The sequence below is a fragment of the Cyprinodon variegatus genome, unplaced genomic scaffold, assembly GCF_000732505.1.
Source record: "Cyprinodon variegatus isolate N-32 unplaced genomic scaffold, C_variegatus-1.0 Scaffold387, whole genome shotgun sequence".
NCBI lineage: Eukaryota > Metazoa > Chordata > Actinopteri > Cyprinodontiformes > Cyprinodontidae > Cyprinodon > Cyprinodon variegatus.
The window spans coordinates 484,555-497,319 of record NW_015150840.1 but is presented as its reverse complement, the minus strand read 5'-3'; the positions used below and the strand labels follow the sequence as shown (position 1 = coordinate 497,319).

General features: G+C 37.9%; 1 protein-coding gene across 5 annotated transcripts in view; it reads right to left on the bottom strand.

The window, feature by feature from the left end:
• Positions 1-12,765, bottom strand: part of LOC107092613 (FH1/FH2 domain-containing protein 3-like) — a 93,816-nt gene that overhangs the window by 7,098 nt on the left and 73,953 nt on the right. For all 5 annotated transcript variants that reach the window (XM_015387188.1, XM_015387184.1, XM_015387185.1 and 2 more), the window contains 7 exons: positions 10,479-10,802; positions 9,703-10,388; positions 9,251-9,391; positions 5,306-5,464; positions 5,027-5,209; positions 3,151-3,270; positions 1,906-2,067 (listed from right to left, as the gene is read on the bottom strand). In XM_015387188.1, coding sequence (XP_015242674.1) covers positions 1,906-2,067; positions 3,151-3,270; positions 5,027-5,209; positions 5,306-5,464; positions 9,251-9,391; positions 9,703-10,388; positions 10,479-10,802 — 1,775 coding nt within the window. The remainder of the gene's footprint in view (positions 1-1,905; positions 2,068-3,150; positions 3,271-5,026; positions 5,210-5,305; positions 5,465-9,250; positions 9,392-9,702; positions 10,389-10,478; positions 10,803-12,765) is intronic.

Below are 12,765 nucleotides of genomic sequence, written 5' to 3'. Positions count from 1 at the left end.
GTTCCATCTGACACAGGTTCTCCTGCAGCTGATCAAAGTCCACCTTTTTTTGACAGAAATGACCCGATTAGAAACAACAGTAATACACAATAAAATCTTAGACATTATAGACATTTCTCCTTGGCTCTACATTGGCCACACTGTGGTTCTACCTTTCTTATACCTCATCCTAAATACTTACGTTATCCTGAGCTATTTTCTCCATTTGTGCTGCTATAGACTTAGACTGCTGGAGGACATAGGGACCTCCTATTCTGCAGTATTTTGTTAGTTTAAGCTCTAATGCTATGCTCTCTCTGTCTTTTCTCATCATAGTATCTTTATACGGTGTGTTCCTTTTTGGCTGTGACACGATCCTGGAGAGAGGTGTCAGCTGTGTTGCTTCCATCAACGCCTTTGTTTTTAGATGTTGGAGCTCAGCCTGTTTTTCAGTGTAGTCCTGTTTCTCTGACTGTGACTAACTGTATGTGCTCTCTTTCATCCTCCCACATTGGAGCTGGCTCGGAGCGTGTCTGCCTGGCTGTGTTTTTCCTGGACGGAGCCACCTGGGGAGGTGGTTGACAGCTGCCTTTTGTATCTATGCTTCTTTTTCTTTGTCTGAATCTGTCTCCTTGAACCCTAGTCAGCCCCGGCAGATGGCCGCTCACACTGAGCCTGATTTTGCTGGAGGTTTCTTCCAGTTAAAAGGAAGTTTTTCCTTTCCACTGTCGCTACAAGAACCCTTGGTGTGAGGGATTGCTTTTGAGTCAATGAGGCGATGCAATCAGCTGGTTTTCCTTATACAGAAAACTTTGAAGCAATCTGACTGTGTGATCTAGTTGAATTGTCTCTGTAAAGTGCCTTCAGATGACGTGTTTTGAGAATTGGCGCTATATAAATAAACTGAATTGATTTGAACTAAAACTCAGCTTGTTAGAATATCTGATTCAAACTTTTTTGCCAAAACAACGATAAGTAACACAGGAATATGGTACAAAACCAAAGTTAAACGTTTGTTATTTTCAACATCCTCATATGACATTGTTTCACCACAGGTTCATTACATCTCTATTCATCTTTCCACAGGCACTGGAAACATATATTTTCTTCAAACCAACTGAGGATCAGGATTTTACTACTTTGCCCTGCTCCTCATAGGAAATGCCATCTTCCTTCAAGCAGAACATTACAGCATTTGTCCACTTGGGGGAACCAAACTCCACCAAATCTGAAAGTTCTTTAGAAGTGCTTTAAATATGGATCTGATCTTTTCTAAGACCTACAGGTGCAATGCAGGAGACTTTAGGACATGGCTGCTTTGTTGTTTGCATGAGCAAAAAGGTCATTTTAATGGACATCCAAGCATCATATATCTCCTTGTGTGATAAACCAGTAGAAGCAACAAACTTCATTCTTATCAGGTTATTTTCCTGCAGAGAAACTTAGAAACATGTTCCAAAATGGGGACCCTTACAAGTAGATTTTGTTTGCACAAACCTCCTTTAAAAACCAACAGGATTATATTTTATTTTATAAAATGAGGCAAGAATTAAAATAATTTTGCCTCGGCATTGCTAATATCTTAAAATTAACACGCCTGTTTTCAGTCTAGGGTTTTGTGTATATATATTTAAATTGATCTTACGCAGGGTAATGAGTACTTAAAACATTTGTGGAAACCTTTTTTATTCGAAAAAAAAAACTATTGGAGCTTTTTAAATGTCTTTAAATGTTTAAAATATATTTCCTAGTTAGGCAAATTAATTTGACGGGTCCAAGCAAAATATTAAACTATAGAACTTTTTTTTTTAAACCATCAAGGAAACTAAATAGGATTCAACTTGGTTGCAAATCTATTTATGACATTTCTGTGCTTAAATCCTAAAATTGCAGGCCAGTATCTAAAGAGCAGAAACTGAAGCATACTTTTGCAGAACGTGTAATGGCTCCAATCTCAGAGTAGAGGTCGGTGCTCTCTGGGAAGTTCTCCACCACCACGGAGCAGGCGTGATGGAGCAGAGACTGCTTATGCACTGTGTCCTTTACCTCTGGAACCTTCTCCAAGTATGTCAGCTCAAAGCCTTTGGCCTAAAAAAGTTAATTGGAAAACCCATTAGCAGAGAAAAAAAAACATAAAAAGCATGAAAGAAGGTAACACAGATAGCTTTTTTGTTCAAAATGGATCAGTAAAATGTAAATCATACTTTACTTTGGGTGCTCTGTTTACAAGTACTATGTATAAATGATGTTGATATATCAGTTTAATGCAAATTGTAAATTAAAATTAGAAAGTTGAGTATTTTTGTTGATAAAAATAAGAAATATGAGAAATATATCTTATATTATAACTAAGAGGGTAAAACTCTTGTCCAACCAAAAGAAGTCACTATGTAGGAAATATTTACATCTGGTACTATAAAATAACTGGTGCCTGCAGCACAGGTCAAGCCACATCCAGCAGTGAGTCAGCAGCCAGACCATGATGCAACACCGTAAAGTTTTTCAGGTAAAAAAAAAACCCTATTATTTTTGTTTTTTAACATATGTTAGTAAATAGTATCTCTAGACATTTGTGGATATAAATTACATTAATAACTTCTATGTTTAAATGTTCCCACTGCTAATTAACTGCTAATTACCTGCCTAAACAACTTTTTTTTTCTTTGTTTCTGTGCCAAATAAATTTAATATTTACGTTCCAACAAGAGCATGTCTAATATTAGCTTGAAGAACAATTTAAAGTGAAAAACATGTGGTAGGTCAGACAAATGGAGTTTGATTCATGTAACTTTTTAGTAAATCAAAGATTGTTTATGACAAAAAAAGGTGAGAATTACACCTTCTTCCAATCATTGCTATTGTGTTTTATAGAAGCACTGCACAGTTTCACTAATATGAAATATTCCGGTCATACAGTTACAGTATGTAGACATATGGAGGTGTAAATCAGTAGTGATAATGATGAAATGAAATAGTAATGTTAATACATTTTTGCCCTAGATAGCAGTCATGCACTGATTCATGAGTTCAGAGTTCAATAAGTCTTTCAAATGTTTCTTGATCTGAAATTAAAGTTGTTTAATCATGGTTAACTGAACATCAAAACACAAATCACACAGTGAAAAATGAAAAAGAAAAGAAAAAAAAACATTTTGCCAGCAGATGACTCACATTGACGCCATTGAGGAAATTTCCAATAGAGAGCAGAGTAGAGAGGATGTATCTGAGAGTTTTATTCTTCACCAGCTGCTCCATTCCCTCCTTCAGATCCTGGAGTGGCTCTGCGACTTCCTGTCAGGAGGCCAATATATCAACAGTTGAGCTTAATGTGTTTTTATCAGTCCACTGCAAACAGGTGCAACCCGCCACAAATCATCTGCCCTTCTTTAAGGTCATGAGAGGATGCTGAAAGGTTTGCTCGTTCGCTGTAAAATCTGCTTCCTATTAGTTAAACCTGCTGTTGTTCTAAGCAGCAGCAGCAGCCTGTGTTTGTTTTCCCTGGACGGTACGCTGCTCTAAATAAAACCTTCCGGCAGCTAAACTGTTTCATACCGCAGGGTCAAGCAGGGAACGTTGCTCCAACAGATATGCAGTTACGTTTTGTACCTTTTAAGAAGAGATGAAAAGGGGCAAGCATCCCGCTGACAGCTGTTAAATTCACATGTGTCTCTTTCACATGGATCTGGCTTTGAACTTTTCCTCCTGGATGCATTCTTGCCGGAATAATCGGCGTGCATGTAAAGATGAAGGCAGGGTGCTGCTAATAAACGGGCCTATTCTGTCATGATGTAACTATTCTGATGTTCTACGGATGTTTTTTCCTCTTCCATGCTGTGCACCTTCTCAAAAACGTTCACACCAGACTTCAGTTAGAGAAGCTTTATCATCTGATGGCAGTCTTTGAAATTTTTAATCAGTTTTTCCTCACATACGCTGCCTTGCTAAAGTACACCCTTTTTGAGCACATTGGCACCGTTCTGTGAATTGTGGGCATGCTGTGCCAACTGCGAAACGTAGCATAGAGGAATAGAGGTGGTGTTTTTTTTTTTTTTTTTCTGTGGGATACTTTTAATCAGCTGATCACAGAAAAGCTGTTTATATTTGGTGAAAAAGATGGCGCTAAATACCTGACAATACTGGAAGAAATCCTGATGCAATAGAATGGTTTGGAATATTGTATACTGATCTACAACAATTGATCAGTCAATATCCAGATTTGTAAATAAAGTTGAGAATTCAAAGCAAGTCTTAAAGTTGCTGTTTGCATATAATCGATGTCTAATCTGACTGAGATTAAAAACCTCAGTCCATGCAGACAGCGGTACAGATTAGGTCAAAATTATTATGGCATGATTTGTATAAAAGTTACATAGAACCATTTTTTCATTCAACATTTTTCATACAAAAATGTATCAAAATGGAAAAAAAATTATTTCCCTTTTTTTGTTTGTTTGTTTGTGTGTTTTAATATAGTGTGCAGGAGGTTAAACAAATATCATGTTTCCATTGCTGTAAAATTGTGCATAATAAAAAAAAAAATGTTAACAATAAATTTTAAGATTTCTGTCAACGAAGATTTGCTTCATAGCATGCAACACGTTTCAGCACAACGCCATGCCAGGCAAAAATCTGATTACTTTATTGTATTTTCTATAATTTCATCAATGCAACAAAACCTAATCATTTAGAATTGTAATGGAATTTAAACTTAAAGCACCAAATATCGTACAGAAGACCAGTGGCATCATGTGACATTTGCTCCAGGATAAACATTTAATCATAAATTCTTATTATATATTTAAACGCACATAGTGCTTTTTTATAGTGGGCCAATATTTTTTGAGTCTGTGTTGCCATATAAGGCTTATATAAGACTTTTACATTTTTGCAGCTCAAGAAAGATTTGTTTTTTGGGCTTTTGGTCCAATATGGCTCTTTAAGCAGTTTGGGTTGTGACCCCTGTTCTAACGTATGTAACTGGGGTAAGAAGAAGAAGCAACAATGAACATTTTATCTGCCAACTGTAATACTTTATTATCAGACTAACCTTCTCTGTTGCTTCATAGTCCATCTTGAAGGCCCAGAGCTGGAGCCGGGCAGAGAGTTCGCTGATGGAGGACAGAGTGAGGAGGAACTGCTCTGCAGAGCCTAGAGGGACATCTGGATTGGCCAGCTGGGCTTCCTGGATCTTCTGCTTCTCTTCCTCTGTGGGAATCATTGTCAGGAGTTTCTGTAGGAGAAGCGATACTTCGATTGGTCAGAGGGTGTTTTTTTTCCTTCTTTTTATGTAAGTTTAGCTTTTTTTTAAATCATCCTTAGTTCTCACCTCTATCCCCTCCTTGTTGAGCGCATACTCATCGAAGTTCAGGATGGCTGTTTTGATGGTGCGGGGCGGAGGCAGGACGGTGAGGCCGATGTTGATGGCGTTGCTTCTCTTTGAATCCAGAACGATGATCTCCTGGCGTTTGCCATCTGCTGCCGTTTTCTTAAAGAAGGAAAGATTCACAAAGGGTCAGTTTCTGTCCTTCCCCCATCCATTTCTGCTTCCTCTCTCACTGTGGTCCACTTAATAGGCCTGTAAGGATTCAACAACTCTTTATTGCTGAGCAGCTGCAGAGGCTATATGGGTACTGGAAGCAGGAAATACCGTGCGAGACTAGGTTTATGTGAGCGTTTGCATCAATTTATAGGCATTTGCATGACCATGTATGACCTTTACCAGTGCTGGAGAAGCTTAAGCTGCATTGTAATTACATTGTAACTCTACATTACTGTGTGTTATGGGACGGTCAAAAGTATGCTGGTAATTAATAATATAATGAATCATAGGTTTAAATTCTTTTACTTATCATTTTATTGATTACTCAGGGTGATATGATAGAGCACATAACCAATTACAGACTTAGACAGATTTATTTTGTCATTTTGTATACAAGAGTGCATACAAAAATAAATTTCGTTTAAAACAGCTCTAGACAATTTCATTCTTTTTAAATGCAGCCTTGAAAACAGCAATAAATACAAAAACGTAATATAAACATGACTGTATATTTACAGTTCTAACATTAGTTATTCATTTTTTTTTTACAAAATTACATGATGATACATAGAATATTGAGAAACGTTTGAATTAATGTAACATCTCTTTCTCATTAAATACAAACAAGCTCAGTGATTATCTACGATTATCTTCTTGAATGCACTGTAGTAAGTTGCAGAGAAACTACATGATTATCTAGTATAATACTGGCTGCATATTTGGCCACTGTCTGTGTAGCTCATTCATTTTTGTATAAGATTTTTTTTACTGTATGTGTGCAGCTGGTAGTTATGCTTTAAGTTGAACTTGAAGGTGTTTATTCTATAAAAGAATAGAATAGAAAAGAATAGAATAGAAAATCCATCTATTGTTTCACAATGGGGAAATTCTGGTGTCTACTGCAGAAAATTATACAAAAAAAAGGGGTCACACAAATGTGGACCTTAGCAAAGTGTATAAAAATAACACAGTAGCAAAGAGTTAAAAAACAGCAAAGGTGTCAAGTGACAAAGTACAAAAACTTCATTATTAAGAGGAATATTTGGCTACCCATACTTTATTAGAGTAGTTATTTTTTAAAAACATTTTACTTGTAATCCTTACTTTTTTTTTTTGCACTTTTCTCTATTTTGTTTTAATTTAGGCTAATTTTCATTATGACTTGCTGGTATTAAAAAAAAAATAAAAACCATCAAAATAATTTGTTTTATCCAGACAAATAATTTCTTTGTGTTAGCCTTCTTACATACCAAAATAAATCATTTTTCAAGATGATGCAAAGTTAAGTTTGACATTGTTCTCATTTGTTAAAACTAAGAAAATTAAGTATAGTGCAGTAAAGCATCTGTCCATAACACTTTTTCCTGCATTACTTTTACTTTTATCCTTGAAGTAGTTTCAAAAATGGTGCTTTTACATTTTTACATCAGTAATAAGCTTAAGTTGATAATCTAACTTCTACAAAAGTGTTTTTAAAAAGTAGGATTTCTACTTTTACTTGAGTAAAAAACATTGGTACTTTCGACACCTCTGTATAAAATCCCTCTTGGTCATTAACATTTTAGCATAGATATTGGCATCCCATGAGTCTCCAATTCACTGCCTCTTTGCCCCCAGGGGTTCTTCAGATGCTCTTTAACATCCTCAGCAGCTGTATCCATTAAAGAAAGCAACCTTTGCCCCTTGGTTTTATGAGCACCGACTGCATAAAAGGCTCATGTTTTATAGTTAAATTAAATAACTAAATGTGTACCCAACTTTAGGATTTGGAACAAAGATAATTGCCAAACTTCTACAAGAAGATGATCAATCCACTTTTTTATGTTTTAAATGAATGGGAAAAAATAGAAAGAACAAAAGAACAACGATTCCTTGCATTCTTGCAATTCCTTGCATCATTCATGTCATTCTGCTGTGGGGATTCTATGGATATATAGCATGAGAAAAAAATAGATAAATAAAACAGGACTTTTTAAAGTTTATATTAAAACATAGTTTTCAGGAAAATTATGAAGCGCTATCGTAGAATGCTATACAGAGACTTAAGGCTCTAGAGCTGCAGGTTGCAGACTCCTGGGCCATGATTTACCCAGAATTATACCAGAGACTGTTAGTTATAAACATTATTTTTTCTTTATCCTTATTGAAAGACACTTGCCCACATTTGAGTAGGGGTGTGCTCAAAAAGTTAATCTTACAATTTCAACCTTATATGGATTAAAGAAAGTCCTGAATTTAATTAGTGGCTTTGCAGCTTTTTCTCCGCTGCCATTAGACGGTTGAATTGTTGAAAAAACTCAAAATCAGGTCACAAAACGAGACTTTGCATCAAACCAATAATGTAATACCTAATCGAACTCAACTCAAATGTTTTCTTTTGCGTTTTTGCATTATATTGATGTATTTTTGCACTGCTCTGAACTTCCACATCAATGCCTTTTTTGCACCACGTCTCTCCTACACTGTTTACATCTGATCACTGCTGCACTTTATGAATGGAAAGGTTCCTTTACACTGCTAAGCTGCTGCTCATTCACTGTCTGAAAGCTGCAAAAATGAAATTATGTTTTGTATAAACTGTGTGTACAAAATAACAATGAAGTTTGCTTTGCGTGCTTCGGTGGGGCAGTGGTTAGCACACACAACCCATGTAGGAGGCCTTAGTCCTCGGCGTGGCCGACCCGGGTTAGAATCTGGCCTGTGGTCCTCATACCCCTGTCCTGTCAGCCTACTGTCCAAAAAAATAAGCCACTAGTGCCGTAAACCCCCCCCAAAAAAGTTTGTTAGTCTGTTGGATCATTATAATATCGAGAAAGAAAAGTGTAACTGCATTGTTTGACGCCCCAGTAAATACCATAATGGTTAGAGTATTTAACATGATTTTAAATATTTATCTGTTATTTTTATATAATCTGTTGCACATTTCATATAGGAGTAAAAGTTAAATACAGTGCGAAAAGAATAGTAGTCAACTAAACTCTCTTGGTGCTTGAGAGGCAAAAAAAAACAGTTTTTTTGTGCTCCAGTAGTCCAATAGAGTGGTTTCTGTGTATTTCTTTTAACCAGTTCAGCACACTAGCTATAAACCCCCATCATACTTATCACATTATAGAGCAGAGCCCCGAGCCGATCGGGCTTAAACCTAAATTGCAGGTTCTGAAGCGAAGGCTCAGAAGTTCAGAGGGTGAGAGTCCTGGCTTTTGCTCTACATCTTTGAACCCCAGACGTTCCTTATTTAACGACTTTGTGAGAATTACAAAGGGATCAAAACCTTCTCTGTGTGATCAGGATCAAACACTTCAAACCTCATTTAACCTCAGAAGATGAAACATAGAAGAAATGAATGTAGAAAGTGTCTCCTGTGAGTTATTTCTGTTTTAAAACAGTTGAACCACCTCATAAAAACTATACTTAGAGTCCTCATGTTTAATCCGGCATATTTAGTGACAATAGTGTAGGTCTCATTTTTCAATCAATGTCAGGGCACCCAGTCATACAAAACCGGAAATTAACAGTGATTTTTAAAGTATTTTATGGGTTGGAAGGTTAAAAAAAAAGTTTTATTTTAAAAACCAAAGTCTTTGATTCTTCTCAATTTGACCGACCGAATGATGAGAAAGTAACACTTTAAGCAGACTTATCTTAATTAAGCAGGAAGATGCCAAAATGTAAAACAAACTGGACACAAAAGCTGAATCATAAGGTCAATATTCTGTGTTTTTTTTTTTTTACCTTTGTTACTGATATTTCCTTTGATTTGGATTCAAACAGGTGTTCCAGTTTGGCTGTATCCAACTTCACTGGTTCCACTTTGGACCAGAAGGAGTCTCCGCTCCATTTTTGGTCCCGGTATTGAGAGTCTATTGGACGCACCTGAGGACAAACAATGAACATGAATCGGACTAAAGAATAAAAAAATGCAGAGCAGAATGTGGGAAAAGCTATAAAGAAGAAAACAGGATTTATTTCATGTAAGCAGGTCTGCTGGTCGATTTTTCTGGGATATGCCCTTTCTTAGGCTAATACAGTAAAGTTAATTCTTACAATCGGATTTTTTTTTTAAATATTATTTTATGAAAAATGTTCTCTTGCAGTCACAGTTTCATGATGCCTACGTTTTTTGTTCACATCAGAAAGGCCAAAATAAGAAAAAAGTCAGCATGTTAGAACTTCTTCTGTCTCACCTCGCTCCAGAAGAGCCTGATTGTCTTCTTCTTTTTGTTAAAGAGGGGGGGTTCTGAAGGAGGGGGCGCTGTTGGTGGAGTGGGAAAGGAAGGAGGAGGCGGGGGCCTGAAAATACCAATTAAAGGAGGAGGTGGAGGGCAACAACCCAGAATGGGTGGCGGTGGAGGGAAGCGTGGGATGAAGGGTGGAGGAGGAGGTGGAGGAGGGAGGTCGCCGCACCCCCCCATCAGAACGGCGTCCAAAATGTCCTTGTCGTCGTCTTCCGTCAGGTCAGTGAAGTTGATGTCCCTGATGCGTAGCTCCCGGGGACAGGACAGGAGCTGGTCCCAGATGGAGTCCGATTCCTTTTTGGGAGGGGGAGGAGGGGGCTCGTTGGCCGGGTCGTCCAGAGGAGGCTGGGACGAGCCGAGGTCTTTGACCAGATCTCCAAACCGCTCGGCCAGAGGACGGATACTCCTCCGATGCTCGGATTTGTCCTCCTTATTGTTCTCCTCCGGGTGGTCCTCCTGATTGGTCTCCCTGTCCTCCTCCTCTCCCTCTCCCTTCTCCTTTGCCCTCTCCACATCCTCCTCTTCCTCCTCCTCAGCGCTGGGCTTTGTGCTCTGAGAGTACAGCATGTCCAGCATGAAGAGTTTACTATCGAGGAGTTTATTGCAATTTTCATTCACTTCTCCCTCCTTAAAGCCTGAAAAAGAAAGTAACAGTTTTAAAAGTTTGAACTTTTTATTATTTCTTATTATTTTAAGGATATTTTTACAGGCTACCTTATACCTACCATTCTCGGTGCTCCCTCTCTCCTCTCTCTCTAAGGTGCTGCTGGCAGAGGAGATGCTGGAGGCCGAGCAGTTGTCCTTCTCGTTTACCTCCTCATTTTGTCGCTCCTTGTCACTAAGGATGCCAGTATCCTCCTCCTCTGCCTCCTCCTCTCTCTGTTTCTCCGCTTCGTGCTCAGGCTCCTTCACGTCTTCCTCCTTGTCCTCTGCTACTTCCTCCTGCTCGTCTTTGTTCTCCTCTTCTTTCTGCTCTTCCACTTCCTCTGCTGCAGCTTTTGCCTGTTTCTCTTCTGTTTCTACACTTGCACTGGAGATGTCAGCTACTCCTGCATTAAGGAAATAGAACTTTTAATGAGTACAGTTTTTCATATAGCTTTCAATAGCGTTTTAAAGATTAGAAATATTTGAGGTGCGTCTCGAAAAACCACGGCCTGCTATTTAAAGCCAGTTCTGAATGGTCGCCTCATTTATCCGTTCAGAAAAACAAAAATACGCCGCCATGGCGTAATGTAAACAATACTGCCAGGGCACAAAGCAGGGTTGTTGCGGGAGCACGATATGAGCAGGAAATAAGGAGCTGGGTTCCTGTTTACATCGCGTCCCGCCCGTGTACACAGTACACAGGAGTAAATCAGCTGCACAGTCGGCGCAGTGATGCAGGCAGGTTTTAGAAAAACACGGCAGCGAGAGGCCTCAGACTCTCGCCTCTGTGACCTACAGTTCCTCGGCTCGTTGCTTCGCTTGTGCTCCCAAAACAAGGCAGTTTTTTTCTTCCATGAGATGTTGGGGCATCAGTCTTTCAAAAGGTTCTTTCAAAAAGGAAAGTGACCCTTGCACACAGATCCTACCTGTCATTCAAAACCCCTTCAAACCCCCCATTTCCCCTCCCTTCCTTTACTGCATTCACAATCTCTCTTCTTTTCTCCTCCATGGCACACAGCAGCATGATAGGAGAGTTTTTTGGTTAGGACCGACTGCTCAGGGCCAAACAGATGTTTGGGGATTGAACAGATGATCCTCTGGTTTTCATTATAGCTTTGAAACCTATTAAGACACAAAGACACTTTAAAACAAGCTAAAGCTATGATAACCAACCAACACTGACATATGGAGCCAATGGGCAATGAAGGTAACATGTTACAGTGTTATCTTGAAGGGGCAACAGATGGCTTCTGGTTGACATTATGACTCAATATATCAACATTTGAACAATGGCTGCAACTACTTTAATTTTCTTTCTTTCCTTTTTACTGCATTTTGCACCATATTTATTTAGCATTGCACTGAACATTTTCATAGTAATGCACTTTTGCAAACTGGCTTCTTTTTCTTGAACATTGTTACATTTAGATCACTGCTCTAAGATTTATTTTACTCCAACTGCAATATCATTACACTGCTCTAAGCTGTATGCAACAAAATTTAGTTTTTTATACACTCTGTGCATTCAAATTGACAATAAAGTTTGTCTAAGTCTTACTAACGATTATTTTGATAATCGATTAATCTGTCGATTATTTTTTCAATTAATCGCTAAATAATCAGAAAGCAAAAAGTTCCTTAGAGAAAATTGCAGAAGAAGAAATGCAAAATACAGTTTCTTTTTTTTGGTTCTGATATAATTACTCATCTAAGTGGGTCGCTCTATCATCTAGTTTCATGTTTTGCAGTCCTTATTCCCCAGTTAACGATTAATCGATTACTGAATTAGTTGACGATTATTTAGATAATCGATTAATCACAAATAGCCTGATTAATTGTTTCAACCGTACTGTGAACATAAACATGCATAAGGTTTCCTCCTGTCTGTAACATAATAACATTAGCTTATCGTCTTAGCTAAGTAGCAAACTTGTTAGTTTTAAAAATAGTTTTCAACTAGCTAAATGATGATAGCTAGTTTTTTCCTCATCTCACATTAAATGCTAATTATATACAGAAGAGCTATATATGTATATATTTTTTTCTTTTTTCTTTTTATCTTTCCCTCGTGGATTATTAAAGTATTTCTGATTCTGATATGTAAAGATAAAATGATGAGTAAGGAGTGGAAACCACATGGATTCTTAAATGTTTGGTTATTTTTAACTGGTTTACTTTTCACCATTTGAGAGCCAGATGCCACCTGGAGAAGACAATTTCTTAACCCATATTGGAAGTATTTTAATCGACCCAAACTGGCCCAGTAAGAAAAATGAACTTGAGACCCACATACACAAACCAACACCCATAAGTTTGTGCATCTGCATCCTGCTCCATACACCCCTTAGAGGTTTAGCCTCATTGAAA